The 24,896-nt window shown below is 43.1% G+C and overlaps 2 protein-coding genes across 2 annotated transcripts in view; one reads left to right on the forward strand and one right to left on the reverse strand.

Annotated features, from left to right (window-relative positions):
- LOC112566838 (activating signal cointegrator 1 complex subunit 3-like) overlaps positions 1-4,161 on the forward strand; it is a 95,653-nt gene extending 91,492 nt beyond the window's left edge. Inside the window, 6 exon segments of the mRNA XM_025243230.1 lie at positions 162-330; positions 942-1,093; positions 1,508-1,661; positions 1,982-2,078; positions 2,175-2,266; positions 2,768-4,161. Of these exon segments, the coding sequence (XP_025099015.1) occupies positions 162-330; positions 942-1,093; positions 1,508-1,661; positions 1,982-2,078; positions 2,175-2,266; positions 2,768-3,109 (1,006 nt within the window). The 3' untranslated portion in view covers positions 3,110-4,161.
- A 420-nt stretch (positions 4,162-4,581) lies between these two features.
- LOC112566839 (EF-hand calcium-binding domain-containing protein 6-like) overlaps positions 4,582-24,896 on the reverse strand; it is a 28,899-nt gene continuing 8,584 nt past the window's right edge. Inside the window, exons 8-25 of the mRNA XM_025243231.1 lie at positions 24,337-24,474; positions 23,402-23,685; positions 21,197-21,339; positions 20,716-20,864; positions 20,367-20,477; positions 17,459-17,557; positions 16,718-16,894; positions 16,288-16,444; positions 15,213-15,266; positions 14,849-14,919; positions 11,893-12,041; positions 10,359-10,519; positions 9,980-10,066; positions 8,928-9,013; positions 8,548-8,644; positions 7,760-7,792; positions 5,737-5,796; positions 4,582-5,331 (exon numbers count right to left, since the gene is read on the reverse strand). Coding sequence (XP_025099016.1) covers positions 5,116-5,331; positions 5,737-5,796; positions 7,760-7,792; positions 8,548-8,644; positions 8,928-9,013; positions 9,980-10,066; positions 10,359-10,519; positions 11,893-12,041; positions 14,849-14,919; positions 15,213-15,266; positions 16,288-16,444; positions 16,718-16,894; positions 17,459-17,557; positions 20,367-20,477; positions 20,716-20,864; positions 21,197-21,339; positions 23,402-23,685; positions 24,337-24,474 — 2,272 coding nt within the window. The 3' untranslated portion in view covers positions 4,582-5,115. The remainder of the gene's footprint in view (positions 5,332-5,736; positions 5,797-7,759; positions 7,793-8,547; positions 8,645-8,927; positions 9,014-9,979; positions 10,067-10,358; positions 10,520-11,892; positions 12,042-14,848; positions 14,920-15,212; positions 15,267-16,287; positions 16,445-16,717; positions 16,895-17,458; positions 17,558-20,366; positions 20,478-20,715; positions 20,865-21,196; positions 21,340-23,401; positions 23,686-24,336; positions 24,475-24,896) is intronic.

Raw genomic sequence — 24,896 nt, forward strand, 5'->3', positions numbered from 1 at the left:
ATGGTATATATGTGTATATACATGTTTGCAAACATATTCTTTGTCTTAAAGTGCATACATTTGTAATGTGTAAGTATGTTTGTGTGTACATACACATATACAGTATATGCCAGCTAGAATCCGTTCAGGATAATATGGCACTTGCTACCATTTCTGTTCAGCGAGCTGGCTACCAAGCTCCCATTGGCTGTCAGTCCGCACTCATTCGACTCGGCCCACACCAAGACACATTTGCTGTTGCAAGCTCACTTTAGCCAAGTCACCCTGCCTTCCACAGACTACCACACTGACACCAAGTCAGTACTAGACCAAGCTATTCGTATTTTGCAGGTAAGTGGAACATGATATAAAACTGTCAAAACTCTTTAGATGCTTGCCTAATGTCATTCACTTCACAAGTTGAGTTTAGTGCAAGACTTATTTTGAGCAATGGATGTTTTCACTTTGTAAAAATTTCCTGTAGCTTATATAGCTGTCATTGGGATAAGTGTTCAAGTCTTCTAGACAAATTTACTGGTGTACAAAGCTAAAGCATTTCTAGCGATAGCTGCTTACCAAATAGGCAAAGATGACATGGCAGCGGTAAAAAGATGGAAGCTAGAGTGTTATGTTATGTTAAGGAAGGTAATTGAAGAAAACAAAAAAATGTCCAAATAATATCCAAGAATAAACTGGCCTGTCATTGCCACTGAATGATATTCAGGATAGCTCCACATCTAATCAGGGCTAAGGGACTGGTGTGACAATGCTGACCAGGGCAGTCCACTGGACTGCAGTAAAGTGCTGGTCACCAAGACAGTGAATGTTGTGGGTGGCATCTTGCTGCCAGCTCATATTTTTTCTGGAAGTAGTATCTCTTTACAGGACTCAACCAGTTCGTCTGGTATAGCTCCAGTAGCTGACTTGCATAATGCATCAATGAAATCGGTTTTCTATGCCAGGCTATGCTGGACATGTGTGCTGACCAGGGATGGCTGGTGACCTCGCTGCAGATCATCATACTTCTCCAGATGGTAGTGCAGGGATGCTGGTGGCACGACTCCTCCCTTCTCATGCTACCTTTCATAGAGCAATACCACCTGGCATGGTTTAGGTAAAGGCTAAGCTTAACAGTGAAACAGGCTAAAGAATTTGTAAAGATTTGTCTCTTTGATGTGGAATTCAAGTTCATGCAAGGCACATTTTTTGTGCAGCAATCTATGTTTTTGTGAAGTATCAGTTTTTAGAGAAGCACAAAGGGCCAGCATAAGCCATTGTTTAGCATTTTCTTCTGTTTTTCTTTGTTAAAAATCATAGTTTAAAATCTAATTACTTCCTTTCAGTGTATTGATTAATTATTACTGACAATGTGAGAAATAAAATAGGGGTAGGTGGTAAGATAAAACCTATTGTAAAAGTAGTAACAAGTAAAAAGTAGTGTAAAAGAGAATGCCAGTACTTTTAGGGAACTGCTCAGTAGTATCTGACAGTGCTGCACCAAGTGTCTATAGAAAACACTGTATTTCAGGCCTCAGCACAGTCAAGGAGCAAGGAAAAAGGGTTCTGTTAATTTAACGTTTCCAATTGAGTGTTTACCTGAGTTGATGGCTGCCTGTGATGAAAGAGAAGACTTCTTGTACGGACTACTATCAGATGAACTGTCTCGCTCTCATATTGATCAGGTAAGAGATCAATTAAAATATTTAGTGTTAACTAATTAAAAAAATTTAGAAAGAGAAGCAAAGGACGTCAGAACCACATGGGCCCAACTGAGGGGGGCTGCCCAAAACTGGGTCCGCTGACGAAGTGTTGTTGCGGCCCTTTGCTCCTCGAGGAGTAACAAGGAATTAACTAATTAAATTATATATTAATACAGTAACAGAATTAAGTGAGTTAGATTAAAGTAGCAGTCATTTGTTTACCTGGTGCAATGAACAAAAGGGAAGGAGTAACAGTCTAATGTAGCAGTCTTTAACTGCAAGCTGGTTCTGTTCTGTGTCAGATCACCAGGGTTGTGGAGCAACTGCCACGTTTGGAGGTGAGCCTTGAACTGCGTGGCGATGAACAGGCTGTGAAACAAGTTCACACCATGCATAATGGTGAGCCTACTTTTTTCACACAAAGGATTGTAAAAGTTGTTTACTGCTTTGAAAGGGCTAAGACTATACAACAAAAACAACAACTGTCTGTTGCAGGGGGCTTGAGACCTGACAGTGATTGGATCCCTGTACATGCTGACAAGGAGTACACCCTGCATGTCATTCTTTCACGCATTAACAGAAGCAAGGTAATAGGCACCAAGCATCAAAGATGTGCTCAAGTTGTGGTTCACCTTGAGTTATGTCAGGGTTGATTTAGTGATAAATGGAGGAGTGTGTTCACATGCACGACTGCTATTTTGTGCATACTTTTCTTTGGTGACACTTCAGTCTTTGTAAGTTACTGTAGTTTGGTTATGTTATTGTGCGGTAATTTTGACATCTCATCAATTAGAAACAGATATACACAGCAGGGAGGCATGTGTCTTTACTGAAATGACAGAAAATAAATAAGAATCTGTAAAAGGGTCAAGGATTTGATTAGACAAGTCACAAGATATACCTTCCTAGACAAAAGTGTCCCCCAAACTGATATATGGCTTGAACTAGAAGTGAAGTCAGTAAACAATTTAAACAGATCTCAAACAGCATTCAGATGTAAACTTGCATGCAACAATTATCTTTATTTTCAGCATGTACAATTTTGTAGAAAGCAGTTGCTTGAAAAAAGTTGTTAATTTTATCTACAGAAATCGGACACTAAAGCTTATGCACCACGTTTTCCTAAGCCTAAGGACGAGGGCTGGATTCTAGTGGTTGGAGCCATTGAAACTCGGGAAGTGTTGGCACTGAAAAGAATTGGCTACATTCGTGGTCGTACAACGACACACCTGGCACTGTTCACACCAAAGACACAAGGTCGTACAATCTACACCTTGTATCTCATGAGTGACAGCTACATCGGCCTGGATCAGCAGTTTGACATTTGCCTTGATGTTCTGCCACTCCACCTGAGCTCTAAAAGCAGCACAGACATGGCTGGCCACCTGCATGACTTGGAGTGTGACAGTCAGGAAGGTGGTCAGAAATGACCATGAACTAATTGTTAGCTTCTGAGAAATATGTGAGGCATCATTGTGCTAGAAATGTTGTGGAGCTTTAATAGAAGACTTAACTGATTGTGCAAGAATTGAAGATTTATTCATTACTTTCACAAGTTTCAGTTCAGTCTTTGAATTCAACAGTTCAGAATAGTGCGTTGCAAGACATGGTCGTCTGAAGAATATACTTAGTTTTGAACAGTAATCAAAATCATTAAGACTGTTCTGATAAAGTCAGCCTTAATTTTCTTTGGACATTTCATTGCAAAAAAATCTTAAACAGTGTACCTTTTATTGGTTATTAAAACCTTTGACATATTAAACATCTTGTGTTAAAGATTTTTATTTATCTGTCACTTATAGTCTAAGCTACTTTTAACCAGTCTTTTGTAGATTCTTAGTGGCATATCTCCTGTCATCCCTCAGAGATCACACCAGTATTTGTAAGCAGTATATTGCTGACATGAAGAGCTTAATGATAAAGCTAGCAAGCTAAATATTAATTTAAAATATTAAATATTAACTTTAAAAAAAAAACTGATGCTTTGACATTACGTCGTTAGGGCAACTTGAATATGTTGACATAGAATTCTCACCCAGTATTCGATCTGATTCAGCATCACTAGAGATTCCTGGAGACAGGTCTGCCCTCCTGAAAAACGACCTCTAGAAAAGGTGGTGATCCAACACCTCATATCCAGTGACAGCAAGTTCATGGATCTGGCTTTACCTCTTGCTCATAATTTCAAAAAAGCACGTCTGTTCTATAAATTTCTTCAGCTGATTTCTTATTTCACTCAGCTCTTTCCTGGTGCACCAGTTTTTACTGATTTCTGCTTTTGTACGTTTGTGTGCATAGATGTTAGAGATGTGTGAGAATGAGTGAGATTTGGTGCATGGAATGTGGGTAAAAGTGTAAATCGGAATTGTGCATGTTTTGATTTTTGGAAAGGATAGCCTGGCTTGGGCTAGGATGATGTGCTGAAAAAAAGAGTTATTATTTCATGCAACTGTGAGCTGTATTAAACTATATTCAATTAAAACAAAAGGCTTTCATACACTCCAGTTTGTTTGACATCTACTCTGCTAAAATACATAAAAAAGAAGCTATGTTAAAATATTACAGTTGACCAGCTTATAAAAGTGCTTTTGAAAGAGTTAGCATTAAACAAAGTTTCAGGCTAAACAGAATAACATGAAAATGCCTAAAAACACACTGAGAGGAGGGTGACAGCAGGACAAAATATCTTGCCCTGTAGGGACACTAGACTGTGTTCTTGGTCTCTTTATCTTTGTACCTTTGTACTGGAAATATCAATATGTACAGCATAATGCTCAAAAGTTGCATGCATTTGCTGCTGTACAAGTCTTACAAAGTTTGTAAATTCTGCCATCAAAACAAATACTGGGACACAAAGACTGATCTTCATAATTATAAGATTCTGTAAATTTCTATAAGTGTTAAGTTTTAAAAATAATTTTATTTGTTTATAAACGTTCAGCAAGAAAACAGACAAAATCGTTTTGGGTTTTTCTTTCAATTAGATGTTTGGAGCCAGATGACTATATCTTTTCAACCTGTATCTATAGATATCTATATATATATATCTTCTATATCTCTTAAACCTTTAAAAATGTTGGTTACAGAGTTTGAAAGCATGAAGAGCATCGTTTCTGGTGTTTTTCAGACAGCCATAGAATAAAACTGAGTGACATGCACTTTTCCTATCTAAATGAAAGAAGAGAACAAAATGTTACGGAGTAATGGAAAGAATCAAGAACAAAACTGGTTCAAAGGTCATAAGTTAATGGATGCTTCATAATAAAATTAGAACTAGTGGATGTTGAATAGTAATTCTTAAGCTTTAGTGTTTGTGAATACACAGTTTCAACGAAAAATTATCAAGACATCTTGGTTTATACTTGACCTTCTACCAAGTAAGAGGGACCCTGTTAAAATAGTTCTGATGGAAGTAGACACTGATTGCCCAGAACAGTTACACTCTAAGCAGACCATCCAAAAACTCTACATATGAGATCTTTCCATCCATGTCTTCATCAAACTCTGACACAATGTGGTACAAGTCCTCCTGTGACACAGGGATGTTGCACTCTTTCAGCACGCGTTTGAAGTCTGTCACAGACAGGTATCCTGTGTGAGAGCGATCATTGTGCTGAAATGCTCGGCGCAGGTTCTTCCAGTGCTTGATCAGCTGCAGAGAAACACCAGGTGCGACCATCACTTGCACACTGCTCACTTGCTCAGTACCAGTAATTTCAGAAAAATCTCTAATAATTGTTTTAAAAGATGCATGATTACATTGAACACTATGCCTTGTTTACATTTTCAGAAAGTTGATAGTAAAGTTACAAAAGTAAGAAAGTATATGCAACATTAGATTTTCCTGATATTTTTAGACACAAACATGTAACAGCGTTCAAGCACACCTTTGTTTTTATGTAATTTTACAAGATTTGAATCAGTTGATCAACCGTAGAGCCAAACATAACTAGCTCTCAGGCTAATATTTTTTTATCTGCACTCGGATCACAATGATAAAGCTGACTACTGTAGCAAGCAAAGAAATGAAAGCCTGTAGAATGAATGCTACTTGTACCTTGTTTCTGATAAGCAGCAGAGCTTCTGACACTGTTATTGGTTTTTGAGCATCACTGGGCTGTGGAAGTAGGGCAAAGGCATGAAATGTGAAAAAAGGAACATATCTGTTGTCTCCTCAGGCAAAAGGTTTGCCTTGGTGCCAATGAACATGGTACCTATTATACTACTAAAGCGGCGGGCACACGAGAAGCAAAAAGCGCGAAACTTTTCCGAAGCAACCCTGCTTTTCCTGCTTGCCGTGTGACCACCACTGCAAGCTATCCCCAAAGCGGCTTCGTAAGCCTGCTTGGCTTCAGCTTGCGGCCTGCTTCGCGCTTTAGAACCTGTTCTACTTTTCCACGCGTTTCCACATGGCTGTGAAAGCAACAGGGCCTCTGGCGAACCTCAGCGAGGACCAGACCGTTCATTTGATCGAATTAATTAACTCCCATGCTATGGGACTCAAGACGGCCTAAATATAGGCACAAACAATTTAAGACCGAAACAGCGTTCGTGTGTGTGACCAGCGGCCCCCTCCAAGCCGGCTTATCAAGCAGCCCGCTAGCGGGCTCGGAAAAGCGCTGCTTCGAAAGCCAAGCTTGCGAAGCCGCTTTTGGCTTCTCGTGTGTCCGCACCTTAAGGCTCCAGTCAATGAAGGAGTTGGGACAAGGTAAGCATAGATGTGGACATTTGTAAAACATTATCTAAGCTTTACTGTGGATGTTTCTATTTTAGAGCTTTTTTATTTCAAGAGGAGGTTATTCACTCAGATCTGGGAAGATTATCTTGTGTACTGAGCTCTGCCCAGTAATTACGAAACAAATTACATCCTCAAAGACCTTTACAATTAACAATTCTTCAATGATCACTGTACAGGAGGGATCATGACAGGTTGGTGATACAGTCATAATGCACAAATAAACATAAATACATGTGTTAATGGAATGGTGATTACAGAAGCAAAAGACTATCCTAAGAAGAGAATGAGTTAGTTTACTGCAGGATCATAAAATGCCAATGTTGAAAAAGAAAAGAAATTTTAAGACCATCAGGCAAGACTGAACTATTCTTAAATTATTGATGTTAAAAGTAAATTACATTATCATCAGCGACACTTGTATATCATGAGAGAGTTTATCCTGGGATTAGCATTTCATCTACAACGAGCCTGTGGTGAATCTAAATAATCTGCACATGCATGTACCTGTGGGTGGCCGCCTGCACAAACACACACTAAGCACATATGCAATGCACACATACCCAAAACACTAGCAATAAACAGCCACATAAAATGCACATGCATCTGGCATCAAGCAAGAGTTTGACAGACATCAAAAACTGGTTGCTCTGTACCTCGGTCGCAAAGCATATCAAGGGATTTCTATCAGAAGCTTTTTAAAACCAAACTGGCTAAGCATGCAGAGTAGCTTTGTGGTGAAGCAATGGTGAGGCAAGTGTTGTCGTGATGTTGCTAACCTATGTGGATACAAGAACTTGTTATATGTTCATGAGACAGAATTAAATATTCATCATTTTGATGAAGATGAAGCCAGACACTGATTGATGATTTCTGAGGCTAAAAATTGTGTGAAAAAAGGAAATGGTTGACTAGTCAATCACATGATTGTTCAGATTAGCATCTTTTATCTCAGCTGTCTTTCTTTTATATAGTGTCATAGGATCTGCTCATGTTTGCAGTTTGGGTTTTTTTTCCCCTCCTTTTCAAAGGTGAGAGAAAGAACTAATCATCATAAGGGTGTGTATGTTAGCACAGGTAACAGTGTTTTATTTAGTCTGTTGAAAATTGCAAAACAAAAATTAGAAAGATGGAAAAAGGATATGACAGCAGTGAAATTTGGAAATAAATACAAACGTTTAAAATGTGTGCAGCAATAGGCTGAGGTAGGGGGAGGGGAAGTTGTGTTCTACACCAAGCTAACAATCACATTTCTATATCAGGGCAAAGCGGCCAGGCCTGTCAACAGCGGGCACATCTAGTAGATAGATGTACAGGCAATGTTAGTACCAAGCACGGTGTTTACCTTAGAAATGGTGGGGATCCTTGCTAGGTGAGTCTAGTGAGCATAGTGTCAGAATAATAGATGCATGAAACAATACACATACAAGTGATCCTTACCCTCCCCACCCACCCCACCCCACCTTTTTTTTTGATAACTAGTCTTTCACATTTCTTTTCTGTACATTTTTGAGAACATTGTTCTTAAAAAAAGAACCAGCATAATGGATCATAAACTGTAGTAAATTGTTCCTGGTTTAGCCTTTGTTAGTTTATGGGAAAGTATTAAGTTCTCAAAGGCTTTTTTTTCTGGAAACATAGCTGGACTAGCCTTTGTGATAAGCAATTGTCATTAATTTTTATAAATCTTCTGTCAACAAAAATCTGATCTGATTTAAAGCATGATCCTGACAAAATGTTATTTTATCTTTGATGAATGTCATGTACTTTTAGTTGGTAGTAGTTATATTTTCTTAGCTACTTTAAACGACATTTTATTCAATAAGAGATAATATACTTAGTATATTTATACTTATACTACTATCAAAACTGCCCAAATCAGACTAATGTGAGACAGTTCAAAATACTACATTCATTTGTAACATTGCTTTATTTAATCTAGGAGAGTAAAGTGTTCTTGCTACAACCTGAACAAACTGTAGTAAAACTGGATTTGCTGTACTGGTCAAAGACAAAACCAATCTTATAAACAGTGTTCTGACAATTAATTTAATCTTGAAACAGAGTTTAACTTTGTGTCCAAATAAAGAGAATAACAAAGTTCTTTCAGCTACTATAGAGAAAGATATTCACCTTTTTTTCCAGCTTACATGTATCCACAGAAAAGGTCAGTCTGGAGTGGGGCACATATGGTGTGGAAAATGCCTTCATAAATGACAGATAGTTGCACCTGTTCCAGACAAAAGCAGCTCAAATCTATGGCAACAATACTCGTCTATCTTCTAGCGAAAGTTGTTTTCATTGGCTTAAGTACAACTTTGAAACTAGGTTACATAACAAGAAACTATCAAAGGACTTAGGGATGCCACCAAGACATGAGTAAAAGAAAATGATGCACATCATGTTGCACATATTGCACACATGAGCTGCAGGCAGGTGTATGTACATTAACGTGCTAATTAAGAAAATGCAAGTTTTGGACTGAATGACAGCAAGGTCTGTGGCACACATACCTGCCCCTCTTTCTGAAATCGAATTGGTCACAGATTGCATTCCTCTCTGCTGGGCTAAGTCCAGAATGTAGACTGTCTATCAGCCGCTGAAAACAATATCACATCACGGCTCTATATTGACGATTTGTATTGGCTACTGTTTAATTAAAATGTGCCAGACAGAAGTTTTGACTTTTCTGGCGTTTACTTCCTTTCAATTTTGGAATAAGGGGTTAGTTTGTGTATATTTAGATGCAGCTGTACACACCAGGCTATTCATAGGTAATATTTCAACTACTTATAGACGTATGCACAGATAGATGGAAGTATAATGAAATATCTATATACTGTATAACATTAGTCATTCCCCTTTGGAAAGAAAATATGCCTCATGACCATATACTTAGACCCACATTACATGACAATGTACCTTTGCCTACAAACCGTTGTTGAACATGCTGCTTTGTATTGTAAAGACGCTTGTATCTCCCCCATGTCATAATGACTATGAGTCAGTCGCATTAAAGATGTCATGTCTCGTCACTTTCTTTCAATGAGAAATTACAATAGATGCTAAACCATGCAGCCACAATTATAACTTATTGTCAGACTTCATAAATTGTCGAAACAAAAATGACATCCTCCACACAATCGCTGCTGGTCCGTCTTAGCTGGTCAACTGAAGCAAGTGAAACAATGTACAGATTCTTGTTTTTTTTTTTAACTTTCCCTCAAATGGCTTCAGCGTATTAATTTAGAGAAAACTTTGATCGTTTAGGAAAGTGTTCCTGTTGTCCCAAGCCTATATTTTGATCAACTTTATTTAGGAAAGAGATCAAGTCTCCTTCATTCCTTCTCCTCGTGTTCTTCCTGAACAACAACACTACCAGCGCCACAAAGACAGAAAAAGAAAGTGAGGAGATGGTGGACACGCAGTCGTCACGTGCCTTAATTATATCAGTGGTGTCAGCATGAGCTCCGTGTGAATCACCCACACAGAGTTGTTCATTATTCAAATTTACTAGCTGCCAATAGGTGTAGCTGAAAAAACCAAAAACATTTCAAAGAATTACCTGCATCTGCTCGAAGGACACAGTTCCATAACCATGTGGATCCTGTTTTCGAAACGCTGAGCGCACGCACTCCCAATTAGAAGATACCTATCACATATACAAAGTTAGGTTACTCAAGTGAAAACGTTTGTAAAATATTTTCGGCGGCTTTTCTTAGCATCTGTTCTTTCTGTACGTTTACAGGGCGGGCTACTTTCTCCTGTTAGAGCCTTAAGGGTTGGCCCTTACAACGGGACATCAGTTAAAATCCTCGTGGAGCTCTAGACACCATGCCCCCAATGCCAGCATGCCATCAAGTTAGACATCATATTATAGGTGAACTGATGTGTACATACAACCAGCGAGTACAACACCTAACTGAGATACAAACAAGACTTACGAACGGCTGCAATTTGCAGAAGAGCGGAGTCATGTGTGACTGGCATGGCGCCTCCGTGTTCCCAACGTTTTCTTGAGGTTCAGGTACTTGTGGCTCACACGTCCCACCAGGTGAACTTCTTGGCGATTCTTCATCCGCTTCATATCTTTTCTCCTCACCTTCTGTTGCGAACAATAACATTCATTACAGTCAGAAACAGAACACACTTTTGCATCAGCAACAATGACAGCGCTAAACGACATATCGTGAAGAGAACGTGTGAAGACCTCTGGAAAACAGTTTCTTGGTGGAAATCTGTCAGCGTCTTGTCGCAGCACAACACTGGTCGAACAGGCATACTCGGAGATGAGCTCTCATGATAGACTTCTGACTTCGTGACAGCCTTCTACTACACCGGACCCACCCAGGGGGTGGGGTGGTAGGGGATAACTCGAACCGACCCAGGCAGCCTGGAGTTTCGTCGGTTGTCGGGCGCGCGAGGAGTCGAGCATTCTGTCGGCGTTCCCACTATTGTCCAGGGCAAAGAGTCTGGAAGTGTCTACCAGCATTGGTGTTTCCATGGCAATACGTGCAGTGGCGTGTTAGTGTGGTTGCTAGTGTGACAGCGCGCCTGTGGGCAAGAACATTCCTGGCGCTGAGATTCGTGAGAGTATTGTTCATTGGGAGGCCAGGGACTGACGGGAATTGTGTTATTTTCGACTTACTCTAATTTTTCAGTGTGGCCATTAGTCATCGGACATAGCTCCACGATGTTATCCCGTTCCTCTGTAAGTAGCCAGACGTCAGGACAAGTAACAGAAACTTTACAATTTTAGAAGCGAGACTGAGAATTGTGAGAAGGTATAGTTAGCATTGAGTTTACACGGTGCGAGTTGTCTAAGTAGAATTATTTGGTATTATTCTGTGTGGGACTAACCAGAATGCCACTAGCCAAGACATCAAAAAGCGCAAATGATGCTGGACAGGACACACCCTGCACAAACCAGCTGACACCATGGCCAGGCAGGCACTAGCCTGGGACCCTCAGGGGAAGAGGAGAGTTGGGAGACCGAAGCAGACTTGGAAAAGAACAGTAGAGAGTGAGGCAACGGACATCGGAACCACCTGGGCCCACCTGAGGGATGCTGCCCTATACCGGGTCCGCTGGCGAGGTGTTGCTGCGGCCCTATGGTCCTCAAAGGAACAACAAGGAATAAACTAAACTAATACTGTGTGGAGGAAGAGTGTTTGTGTTATTGGGACCTGACCAGAGTCAGCTTAAAAAAAGATAACAGACATGAAGTAAAGAACAGAAAGTAGACAGCGGGCGTTCAGTCAAAGACCAGAAGCCCGTGGACAGGTGTTGTCTACTTGTTGACAGAACACGTGCGGGCGTCGTGTGTGTGTTGCTCTGGTGAGAGTAGTCTGTGACACTTCTGTGTATTTTACTATAATTATCTCTTCTTTGTGGTGGCAACCTACGATAACGGACTCCATGACACAATGTCTCTACACAAACATTTTGAAAAGTCATTTTCGATGTAAGTGAACTCACCTGCTTCTTTTTTGACATGCAAATTGAATGGAGTGTGGCTTGGCGCAAACTCCATGATGACGCCGTTGTACGTGGACATTCCATCGTTGCTGAGGTTGAGAGTGAGCCACAGCTTGGACAGCTCCGAGTCGGTAATCTCAAAGCCACATCTGCTCGCCGCCACAGCGCCCACACCACCACCACCAGCCCACCAGCATCCACCAGCACCACGCAGAAGCACGAACACACACACACACACAGACGCGACCACATGTACGCACGCACAAACACGAAGAAAGAAGATGCGTTAAGAATGGCACAGCAGGTACAAGTGTGATGTCTGTCAACTAGTGAATACCTGTATCCGACGACGTGAACCCAGAGCGCTCAGGATGCAACATTTGTTGTTTCACAACGAGACCCGCAGGACGGATCCTGTGTTTTTATACTTGGAACTGACAGAGGACCGGCGTCTCAATACAATCTTCATATCCTGTCATCAGACGAAGGTTTGCTTGCCGTGGTCGATCGTGTCTGTGATGGCGCTGGCAAGTAACACCGCGAGTCTGCTACAGTCAGTGGGAGGGAAGCATGCTCAGCCTCCACGCCAAGCACGCCTGCAGCACTGGGAGCAGGGCACCAAGGAGAGTAGGATGCATGATTCACGAGGATGAGCTGTACATCTAAATTTGTACAACAGCTCAACGTTGTCATGTTTCTGTCAGAGGGTTAATCCTATCGCAAAATACCATTTTGTCCTCAAGATTCACCTGTCGCGTAAAAAACCAATCTCCACCATCTCATCGAAGTCAAACAGATGTTTGTCAAAGAAGGTCCTTAACTCCTCCTTGAGCTGGAAGGGAAATCACTTACAGGTTTTGGTACTTAGCGAAAGGTGACATCATCGTTGTTAACCTTAAATTAGAGCTCATTTGAGACCCTCACTAATGAAGGCCAGCACAAAACAGAGTTGGCCTGCTCTCGGATGACAAATCTGTCCCAGACCGCTGTTAGGAGCAGTGCAACGAGCTTCACATCCTCCTGGACAACCAGGAAACGGACGCAGACTCGTGACGTCATCATGGTGTGTCTCCAAACAGCGGGATGAACAACAGCAACACAGCAACACTGCAACCCAGCAACACAGCAACACAGCAACACTGCTGTCATCTCCTAGTCATCTTGTACTGGCGGTGATGGCGATCTTTGCCATCTATCTGATGGTAATTTTTGATATGGTTAGTCTGTACGAGCTATTTTACAGCTACGACCGGTGACATCTGCAGCTACACATCACAAACAAGTTTCTGTCAGCCTCACTCTACCTCTGCTCCCTCTGTCATTCCGACGATGCTCGTGTATGTCGTCGCTCCATTCGCTTGTTGTGGCTCATGTCTTCCATGATGAGCTTTGTACGACAAACTCACGCCGCCACTAGTTGTTTTGATTGCAAGACAAATAATCATGTATTGTAGACCATGTAGATACACCTAGCTTTTAAAGACAGTTTCAACGCCATGTGTGCTGGAGGCTGGAAAGTATTCTTCTCTGTGAGGCAACCTCCTTGTCAGAGACAAGGAAACTCAACCAGTCTGACTGGCACGAAACAACTGCTGTTTGATTGGAGAAAGGTCACAGACAACTGCTGACCCTCCCTGTCACACACAGTCATCGTCAGCCCTGCTCTCACTTCTTACTTCACACACCAGGCGTCACGAGATGCCAAGAGTGCGAAGCCATTCCTTCAAGTGGTCAACAGTCCTAGCATGGTCCTACAATGACCACACGTCAACAGGAGGCGTGACAGTGACAGTGACAACACACTAACAAGAGGCGTGACAGTGACAGTGACTACACGCTAACAAGAGGCCTGACAGTGACAGTGACTACACACTAACGAGGCCTGACAGTGACAGTGACAGTGACTACACACTAACAAGAGGCCTGACAGTGACAGTGACAACACACCTAACAGAGGGTGACAGTGACAGTGAAGTGACCGCACTAACAAGAGGCGTGACAGTGACAGTGAAACACACTAACAAGAGGCCTGACAGTGACAGTGACAAACACTAACAAGAGGCGTGACAGTGACAGTGACAACACACTAACAAGAGGCCTGACAGTGACAGTGACTACACACTAACAAGAGGCCTGACAGTGACAGTGACAGTGACTACACACTAACAAGAGGCCTGACAGTGACAGTGACAACACACTAACAAGAGGCCTGACAGTGACAGTGACAGTGACTACGCACTAACAAGAGGCGTGACAGTGACAGTGACAACACACTAACAAGAGGCCTGACAGTGACAGTGACAACACACTAACAAGAGGCGTGACAGTGACAGTGACAACACACTAACAAGAGGCCTGACAGTGACAGTGACAACACACTAACAAGAGGCCTGACAGTGACAGTGACAGTGACAACACACTAACAAGAGGCCTGACAGTGACAGTGACAACACACTAACAAGAGGCCTGACAGTGACAGTGACAACACATTACCAGGAGGTGTGACAGTGACTACACACTACCAGGAGGTGTGACAGTGACAGTGACAACACACTACCAGGAGGTGTGACAGTGACTACACACTACCAGGAGGTGTGACAGTGACAGTGACAACACACTACCAGGAGGTGTGACAGTGACAGTGACAACACACTACCAGGAGGTGTGACAGTGACAACACACTACCAGGAGGTGTGACAGTGACAACACACTACCAGGTGTGACAGTGACAGTGACAACACACTACCAGGAGGTGTGACAGTGACAACACACTACCAGGCCTGACAGTGACAGTGACAACACACTACCAGGAGGTGTGACAGTGACAGTGACTACACACTAACAAGAGGCGTGACAGTGACAGTGACTACACACTACCAGGAGGCGTGACAGAACCGTCAGACCACACTACCCAGGACTCACAGGACGCAGTGATTGCATAAGTAGATATACTCACAGTTTTAGAATGGAGCCGAACTGCCAGCGACTGAAGCGGTTGTGCGACTTCCTGTCCAGCTGTTTGTATTTCTGCACACAACACCATCACTTGGCGATACACTGACGCATGTTCACAACAGTCATGACAGCAGAGAGGTTTTAAGTTCTATCAGTCTCGGTGTCCTCTGGTCTATAATTAAATGCAATGGACGTGTATTTAACATTTGTTAATTGGATTGCTAGTTCGAAACCAGACTTTGGTCATCATAATCGCCGCAATGCTTGTTTACCATTTGAATTCATTGTTTATGTCAATAATGACAGCTGATTACACGGACAGAAGAACTCCAGACACTGGGGGACGTGCACGTGTAGCGACTCACCTCATCGAAGTCAAACAGATGTTTGTCAAAGAAGGTCCTTAACTCCTCCTTGAGCTGGAATGGAAATCAATGGCAGGTGAATAGGAAAAGTCGGCATTTGTGGTTCTACCTCACTCTCGTCTCTCTCTCACACTCACGCACACACTTATACATACACACAAACCACCATATCCGCATTCATCTATTCTTTCTACTCAACCCACATTGTTGTTGACATTGTGACATATACACTGGGTGCCAACTGTTACACCCTAAACATGCTTGTTGTGCTAGTTGTTTGTTTGTAGACATTGTGTTAATGATATTAATACTGGATAATCAGTACTAAGGGAAACAACAAACAGATATTAACATGCTAACCGTCGAGAGAACAAGAATGTCCAGCAAACATAAACAAATCACGACTGTGCAGGTCAACAGATAACAGATGCTCTCTTCTTTCCATGTGTCTCTGTTATCTACAGACAGGCAGCCTCCTAGAGCCACGGACATCAGCGCTTGCGAGTGAGCTGCCACACAGCTGCTTCATTGTGAAGTCTAGTTATAGACAGACGGTTCCTCTTAACCAACTCTGGAACTAACTTGCTGAGCTCTTGATTAAGATGTTTTATGGTGTTTGGAAGTGTTTCTCACATGTTTCATACCCACAAAAAGTGTCAACTATATGACGAACCACACAAATGTGCTCCTACTTAAAGGAACGACAAGGATGCTATCATGAAGGTAACTCGTTCGTAACTCGGAAAGCACCTTATGGTTACAATTATTTCTTGCTAGTGAACCCGACAGCCAGAGTCACATGCCAGATACGCACGTGCGATACCCGTGTGCCACAGAGTTCTTCTCCCAGGTGAGTCCGCTACTGAATGGGTATGTGAGTGCTCACAAGCGTGGGGTGAGTAACAGAGAGAGGGAGAGACCAACAGCGAGCTAACACGCTGGCCTCGAGATACGTGCAAAGGTCTAACATCTCACTTCTAAATGACCGACACATATCTTGACTTTTATTTGAATCTCATCACGACAATGCATCGTGCAGCTGTAGTTTGTGAAGACAGAGATGCCTAGCGCACACCTGTCCTGGATCCCGGTCCTTGCGTATCATGGTTCTGGCCGGCACCACGCTGCTCTGGGAGCGCCGCAGGTTGGCGAGTTCTGTGGGTGGAGTGTTGGTCACACGTTGTTTGGGCACCGTCACCCCGCACTTCGTCACCTGGTTCCACGTGCCTGGCCTACAGACAGACGTCACACACTCAGGTACACAGTTGCACGTCACTGCCAATGCACTCATCATCTCTCATGGACAGAGCTGTTTGTACATCACTTTACGACTTACACTCACTCTGACAGCTGTATACCCATGTATCGCAAAGATAACACCCGTATACCAAAGCATATGTGTGTCTATTCCTCTGTTTTACACAACGCCAATTTCAAAGGCGACACAGTTGGTGGCAGATGTGCTGAACTCAATCCAATTTAATCAAAGGTTAAAGGCAACTCACTCTCTCTCAAACATCTCCAGGAACTCGATGTACTTGATGTTGCCCTGCTCGTCCAGGGGTACCTTGGCCAGCAGGTCCTCCAACTGCTTGTCTGTCATGGAGCACACCAGACATCGCTCTATCGCCAGCTTGACCTCCTGCACACTCAGTGCGTACTTCATGTTCTTGTCCGCACGCCTGGCAGGCCACAGAAAGCTGACTGTATCCACAAACTACTCTGTGAACTTGTTCTACATCTTTGTTACTAGTCTGTGATCGGCCTCGACCGTCCGCCTTTGGCTGATACTGCGCTTTAAAAATTCACTCTTATTATTATTAAACCACTTCTCCAAAAACGTGAAGCGAGGCGATGCACAGCAGGAGTATCTAGTCGCATACATGTACTATCTATCATCATCATCATCATCATCATCATCATCATCATCATCAATCAATCACCAATCAATCACCAATCAATCATCATCAGTTCTCGAAATAAAATTGTGATGACATGTTTATAATGAACTTAGAAGGGAAACATAAGTAGGTAACTAAATACAACAGAAGTCAAGCATGTGGATCCTAGAAAAATTAAAACTGTTTCCATAAATGATTGTTCAGTTGTTTAAAATAGTTTGGAATCTTTTTATGTAACGAAGTGACGCATTTAAAATGATCTTCCATAACTAGTCATCTCAATATATGTTGAGCTAGCATGAAGCCACCTTGTGAAGAGAGAAGACGCATGGAGGGACAACTCACAGCAAGCAAGCAGCGAAGTTAATGTATTCCGAGTGCAGGAACTTCACCAGACGCACCCACAGGCCGTCGTCGGGGTCTGCGTCCGAGCCGTTCACCAGCCTGCGACATGTGACAGAGCTCAGGGTTAGGGTCACGTGACACTCAGGTGTGAGTGTGGCACACAATAACTGTAGTCGCTACACACATGCACATAGAGACTTTATTAGCTCCCAGAGGAGTTTCACCTCTGAATACGTATACATGTACTGTCAATGTATGGAATTCCAGTCTACAGGACCGTCTCAGCCGGCGGGGATGCTAGACATCTCAATAACTGCATTATCAATGCATGTCTATACAGATACAGTCTCTAGCTGGGCAGGATAATAATAATAAAAATAAAGAGGATTTATCTCGCACTTTACACCGCCATCAAAGGCAGGCTCAAAGTACAAAAAACCAGACATGATACTAAAGCTGAAATGTAAACAAGATTATTGCGTGTCCAGCAAACATCATCTGTACATATGTGGTCAGCAGTCTGGCCATTGCATTAAATCTCCGTATGTCAATAAAGTTCTCATTTTAAAAAAGTAGTTGAGAGTTAGTACGATTTTTTTATAGAAGCTCAACTGTTAGTCTTCGGTGGAGTGGCTTCACTTTTGCAGACAGAAATAAGTTTCCATAATGACAACTGTTGTTAGAGCATCACACTGACGGTCACAACCTAGCTTCAGAGAGATCCCAGTGTTAGTCTGTCACAACCTAGCTTCAGAGAGATCCCAGTGTTAGTCTGTCACAACCTAGCTTCAGAGAGATCCCAGTGTTAGTCTGTCACAACCTAGCTTCAGAGAGATCCCAGTGTTAGTCTGTCACAACCTAGCTTCAGAGAGATCCCAGTGTTAGTCTGTCAGACCTGCGTGTACTGTGCACCAAGCTTGCTGGGACAGCTCACCATCCAAACCTTAGCGAGCAACTGTAGACAATTGTCAGTGTGAAGCTGACTGCTGATGCACAGTTGTACAATGTCAGTCAGTTGTACAATATCAGTCAGGTGTACAATGTCAGTCAGGTGTACAATGTCAGTCAGTTGTACAATATCAGTCAGTTGTACAATGTCAGTCAGTTGTACAATATCAGTCAGTTGTACAATGTCAGTCAGTTGTACAATGTCAGTCAGATGTACAATGTCAGTCAGTTGTACAATGTCAGTCAGTTGTACAATGTCAGTCAGTTGTACAATATCAGTCAGATGTACAATGTCAGTCATGACAAGATAGCGCTGACGTGGAAACAAATGTAGAAACGAACAAAAGTGGTACAGACACAAAATGAAATCCAGGAATATATGAAATTGCATTATAAATGCACAGATCAACATTCACACAAAACATCACTCAGATTAACAGCAAAAGATGACAAGCGACGAGAGCTGCTCCCTGCTGGCCAGTTAGGCGGCCAGGTAGGCGGCCAGGTAGGCGGCCAGGTAGGCGGCCAGGTAGGCCAAGGGATATCAGTCTCCATTGTGTGAAAGATGTAACAAGGCTTTGGTCATATTCCGCCAAACCTTTGAATCTGTCAGTGTCCGTATCTGTATTTGTGTTTTTACGTTTGCCTCTTTGTTTGTCTGATGTCTTTCTCCGTCCCTCGTCACCCGTAGTTACAGTTTTATTGACACTACGTGTGGTCTGTACGTACTAGCAGACAGGAGAACGCGCACACGATATTTTCTGTAATAATTTCAGTAAGAGTGGCTAAGCTGCTGATTCCTTGTTTTTGTACACCATGCCGACCCTTGCTGGATCCGTCTCTAACATTCATGATGAGACACATACATGTGGTGCTTGCCACAAGGTGTCGACAGATTAATTACGATGCACAACAAACACAACTGCGCTCTGCGTGTGCACGTGTGATTTTGTTTCTTCTTCAGTGCGGTGATGTCCACAACAGGTCTGACCCTCGCAGCAACATGCCCACCAATTCCATTTTGCAAGTCGTCTCTGTATAAATTGCCACTCGCCTGGACCAGCAGACGACAAGTGCGATCAACAATGAACCGGTGTTTTAAGAAGCTCTCCTTTGAGAGTTGGCGCAAGGACAGTAAGTAGCCATGAACTTCCCTCCCCCCCCCAACTGTAAGAGAGTCAAACATCATCTTTTGACTGCTATCTATCTATTCTCTTCGTGCATCACGTTTAATCTCCCTCCCGCACATAGGCCTCAACCAGAGTCGTAAGGCGCCACCGATGTCGATCGCTTGAAACCCGCTCTAGGTGACCCCATATTCAGCCCCTTTCCTTTCATCTACCTTTCCACTGTTCTTCTCCAAGTTTCCTTTGGGGAATGGCCTCGTTTTCTTCGGCCGTCTGGAGTCCATCGTAGGGCGACTGTGGAAAGGTCTGCTGTCTGCTGGCGGAGCACATGTCCCAATCCATCGCCAACGCCTTCGTTGAACCTGCGTGGTGATGGACTCGGTTTCACTTCTTCGGTGGAGTTCTTCGTTGGTGATGGTGTTTGGCCAAAAGATGTTAAGTATGCGCCTGAGGCCCCTGTGGGACCCCGGGGTATGCTTGCCTAGCAAGCATTGTAAGAATAGGGTCTTTTGACTGCACGATGATGGAAAATATGAAGGATCTGTTAGAGACAATATGACACTAGAATACCTCGTCACTTGAGGAATGTTCGATGAGAATAAGCGCAGATGTAGACACTACCAGAGATGTTCGTCAGGCTACAAGTCAGTGAGATAAGACCAGTCTCAATATTTGCAGCACCTCCCTACTGAAACGTAATCTGCTCGCCGTTTTCTAGCACAATCTTCTACAAGCTCTCTGTATCAACAACAACAAAATGGATTCCTTTACAGCCACCTCAGCAAAATGTGGCTCTGATCATGCAACACCCTAGAAGTCAGACGGGTACTCACGACTTGATCGTAGCGTCCAGGGTGCGCGAGACAAAGTTGTCCGTCAGCGTCATCAGCTTCTTCAGGAGCATGCGGTAGTCAATCATGCCATGATGGACAGGAACGGGCAGCCTGCAAACACACGCACCCACGGACACAGGCACAGAGTTTCAATAAATGCACAGACAAAATTTGGCGTATACAACACATACCAAGACCACCAACGACACAAACAGGAGGTGAAAGACCTGCAGACCGCTAGACAAGCAGAAAAGAAAGTGAGGGTGAGAGTGCCAGAGATAGAATGAAGTGAAAAACAACAAACAACAGACAAAAAACAGTCATTCGCGTCAGCTGAGGCCACCGTTACTTGTTAAGGACGTCCATCAGACCCACTGCCGTCAGCGGAAAGCCAAACTCGGCCAGTACCCGTCGGAAGTCCACCCTCATCACTTGACCGTCATGCGACAAATCGAAGAGCTTGAAGGCCATCAGCATGCTTTGGTACCGGGTCTCAAACTGACACATAGGGCATTATATAGATATAAATCAAGTAAATCAGAGAAATGCAAAAGAGTAAGATTTATTTTCATTTTCTAATTTGACAATGGACGGCCTGACTTGTACATCTCGAGTCTTAACTTTCAAAGAACAGTACACACTCCTGACATACCTGAAGTCTTCTATAATATTGACATTATTGCTATATAATACTGTAATCCCAAATCACTCATGCTCACATTCACTGAGGTAAAAGGCACCGCCTGTACATAGACTCAGTGAGTTTTACCTAGACCCATGTCCGTGTTTTGAAGAGGAGAGGCTAGATGTTGCAAGAGGACGGCGCTCACCTTGTAAAAGAGACAGTCGATGATGGAGTCAAACTTGGGCTGCGAACTGTCGTGCTGCATCACCTCCCGGATCTGACTTCGTTTGGCCGCATCAGCAGTCGGGGAATCCTCCACTTCCTTGTCTTCCTCCTTCTCCAGTGCAGCTGAACACGCAGCAATATCAGTCACTCGTAAGACCAAGAACATCTTTATAATTCTTTCCTTTCATGGTGGCCACCGACCAGGACTAAAATTCCAGCCTGCTAACCTAACCAAACTGGATACATCACCTAACCGGGGATAGCGGCTCCAACCCTGTATTCGTCGACTGGAGTGGGCCTACCCAAACCGTTCTGCCACCTGGCATTGTGCTGGATGTGGAAATAACTTTCTCCCTTCTAGGGTACAGGTAGTGGGGATTGTGATTTAGCTCAACCGAGGTGAGCACTGAATTTAGCTAGATGGAATAAATAAATTGGATAAAGGTAACAGCCCACGGAAGAGCTATTCGGTAAATATCGTTTTATTAAATTCATCATCCGAGGCCATAAAAACAAAATAGATGTTTGCAATCGACACTGTGTCTTTCGGCTTTCTTTGGTGGTCATTTGATTCCCAAAGATGATGATGATGATAATAATGATACGTTTATTTGTATAACGCTCTTCATACAGTTTCATATTGTAGTCATTTGCTTAAATACTTGTGAAATTATTCAGAATAAATAAATGTGATTATTCATAACTTCTTGCTTAGTTTTTCGACTTTTAAAAAGTATTTCTCGGTTTATTCGTTTCCCGTCTCACGCTGACTCAGCCAATGCCTGCATGATGACACCCTTCATCTACCGGGTACCTCCACCTGGCTGATGAACAGGATTTAGTCTACCTTTCTAACTTAACAGCTGATTCTCTATCCAGGTGGTAGGAACGGAGGTTATCCCCCTTGTGTGTCTTTAAAAAACTCGGATTGTCGCCCTTACACACGGAGTTCAATCATTTCCCCCGCCAGCCGTCAATTAAAGAAGAAGAAAGGCATTATAGCAAATTTCTGTGTGAAAGACCGGGCAATCGGAATAATTCCTGGCCTAGTCAAGGTAGGGACAAGCTGTCTTTACTGCTGTGGTTATCTTTATACAGTGAGAGAACAGTGTCAACACTTGATATTTGGCTGAAAATCATGATAATGAAAGAGGTATTGTTGTTTTTGTAGTAACGATCTAGTTAAAATTGAGTATGAATATTCATAGGCAAGTAAGGTTTTCCGGAATTACCTAGGGGAAGGAAAGACGAATTGAAGTGTATCATCGCCGGCCAGGTGTGTCTGCCAGTCAACACCTGCTGTGGGCTACAGACACTGTATCGTCGTCAGCCTCAACCCCAGCGGCCCCCGAGTAGAGTATTCAAGGAAGATTAGTCAAGGGAGTGCATACGTGTTTGTAAGTGTGATCGTAGGTGAGAATTTTAGACTACTGAAGTAACTTTTGTTTATAAAGATTGGTTGACTGAAAGGTTGAGGGTCGTTTATGACAATGGTGTGCTACTTATGGTTTGCAGTCAGTGACATGCATTGATCTGAGTTCGGTGAACTTTACTCCCCTGTGTGGCTCATCGGGCAGTGACCGGTCTGTTGAACAGTTGAGATGTTTGTGAAAGGTGGGACAAGACTGAGGAGCGCAAAAATAGTGATAGAGAGGGAGAGCGAGAAAGACTGCAATATATTACATGTTGGCTGATAGAGTCGACAGCTCAGCCCAGACACAAAACATGTTTATTTTCTGTAACCAGCGGTGTGTGTATCGTGCAGTCACGAGCTGTAACATGGCGAAATGATGGCATGCAACTGTACACTGCAACTGGCGAAGGCTACAGGCGACAATGACAAGTAAATTGAGAGGGAAGACAATCCGTTCTGAAAGCATTAATGGTCGGAAGTTGTAGTAAGAATATCATGGGAACAAGACAGCAATGTACGGCTGTGCAGTCATGCAGATCTTTAAAAGAAGGAATGTCGCAAGACAACAGTATAATCAGAATGTTCGAAAAAGTCATCAGTTCAGGAATTTCATGCACACATAGCATCTGCAGTATCATGATCCTACGGCTTCCCCACCTTTTCCAATAATTTGCTCACCCGATTTTCAACACCTCATTAATTTATCTATATATCCCTCACCAAATTTTCAAAAGAAATAAAACCAACAAATGTTGTCCACATACCACTCACCAGCAGTGTCTTTCTCAAGCACTTGATGAGTGGGAGACTTGGAGGGAGAGCTGGGAGTTTTGATTGCCTCGCCCCTCACCCCGTCGTCTAGTGCTGATGGGACTGCAGCGGGGGATGCATGGACCTTCCCCTGCTTGGTGGTCTTGTAGTATGGAGTCGACTGCCGGTAGTGATCTTGGGTGCCAACTGGCAAAGTTCGGTCCCACGGATCGCCATCCAACTTCAGATCCAAAATCGAGTACAGGCGTTTGGTGGGGATGGCACCAGTCTTGTCTTTGTCATATCTGAAGGTGGCAACCCATCACATGTTATGTCTAGACACCGTTTTATTTTCTTTGCATCGTCCTAGTTAGACTCATTTCATTAGACGAAATGAAGTTCTCTGGGATGCTGAAATCCTGTCAACAATGAAACTATAGTTTATTGATCAGTAACACCAAATAACTTGGATGAAGAAATAGCTTTGGGGACACCTTCGCAAAACAGCTCTTCCCAGTCTGTTTCGCCCCAAACTAGCAGCTAAACGTTTGTAGCACGCAGCACCAAGACAGGTCCATGATCTTCACGCCACACAATCTGTAGACAACTTCCAGCCAACCTGTCCGCCATATTCTCACTTACGTGTAACGAATAATGCAATTTACACCGGGGATCAAATAACGTTTAACTATTGCGAGAATAATTATTGTAGGATAGTCTATTTGCACTAGAGACAGGGGCAAGGAAGTGATTAACCAAGTTGAATGGATGGTAGATAGCTAGTTTAACTGTTTAACAGTTTAAATCGCTGTACTTGAGAGAATAGGCCAATGTAGAAATGTAATCTATTCACAATGGACAATGAAGATGATGAAGAAGATATGATGCATGCTCAAACTTTCAATTTCTGCGAGTCTTAAAGTGCTCTGTTCAAATCATCTGAATTCAAAGCACACCTATCCCACAAGAAGGTGAACTGCTTGTCGTCAAGAGCCACCCCGATCTGACACAGGGCCTCGCGCAGCTGTGGCTTCAGCACCACGCCGTTGGGCAGGAAACAAGCGTCTGGCAGCAGCGAGCGCAGGTCCACGTCCCTAAAACACAAACAAACACAACAACAACACAACGTCACTCAAGGTGGTGCTAGGACAGGACAGGACGTGACACTTAGGCAACACCACCAGGGTCATAGCAGGACAGGACAGACAGCACGTGACACTTAGGCAACACCACCAGGGTCATAGCAGGACAGGACAACACCCGTCATGGTTAGGGTACCCCTCAAGGTGATGTCACACAAGTGACGTGTGCTGGACATTGCGCTAGCTGCAAACATTGTTGCAATGGTGTGGCGACATGTAGCAACAGACACCACAGCTACTGCTGATCATTTTAATGACAGCAACAAGGACAATTAGAGGATCTGCTCTGTCAAGACCCGTAAATTTAGTTTCACTGGAACGCGTGACACTTTGTGACATGATGAAGACTTTACGAGTGGATATTAATGCTTCAG

This window comes from Pomacea canaliculata, linkage group LG6, assembly GCF_003073045.1.
Source record: "Pomacea canaliculata isolate SZHN2017 linkage group LG6, ASM307304v1, whole genome shotgun sequence".
In the NCBI taxonomy this organism is placed as follows: domain Eukaryota; kingdom Metazoa; phylum Mollusca; class Gastropoda; order Architaenioglossa; family Ampullariidae; genus Pomacea; species Pomacea canaliculata.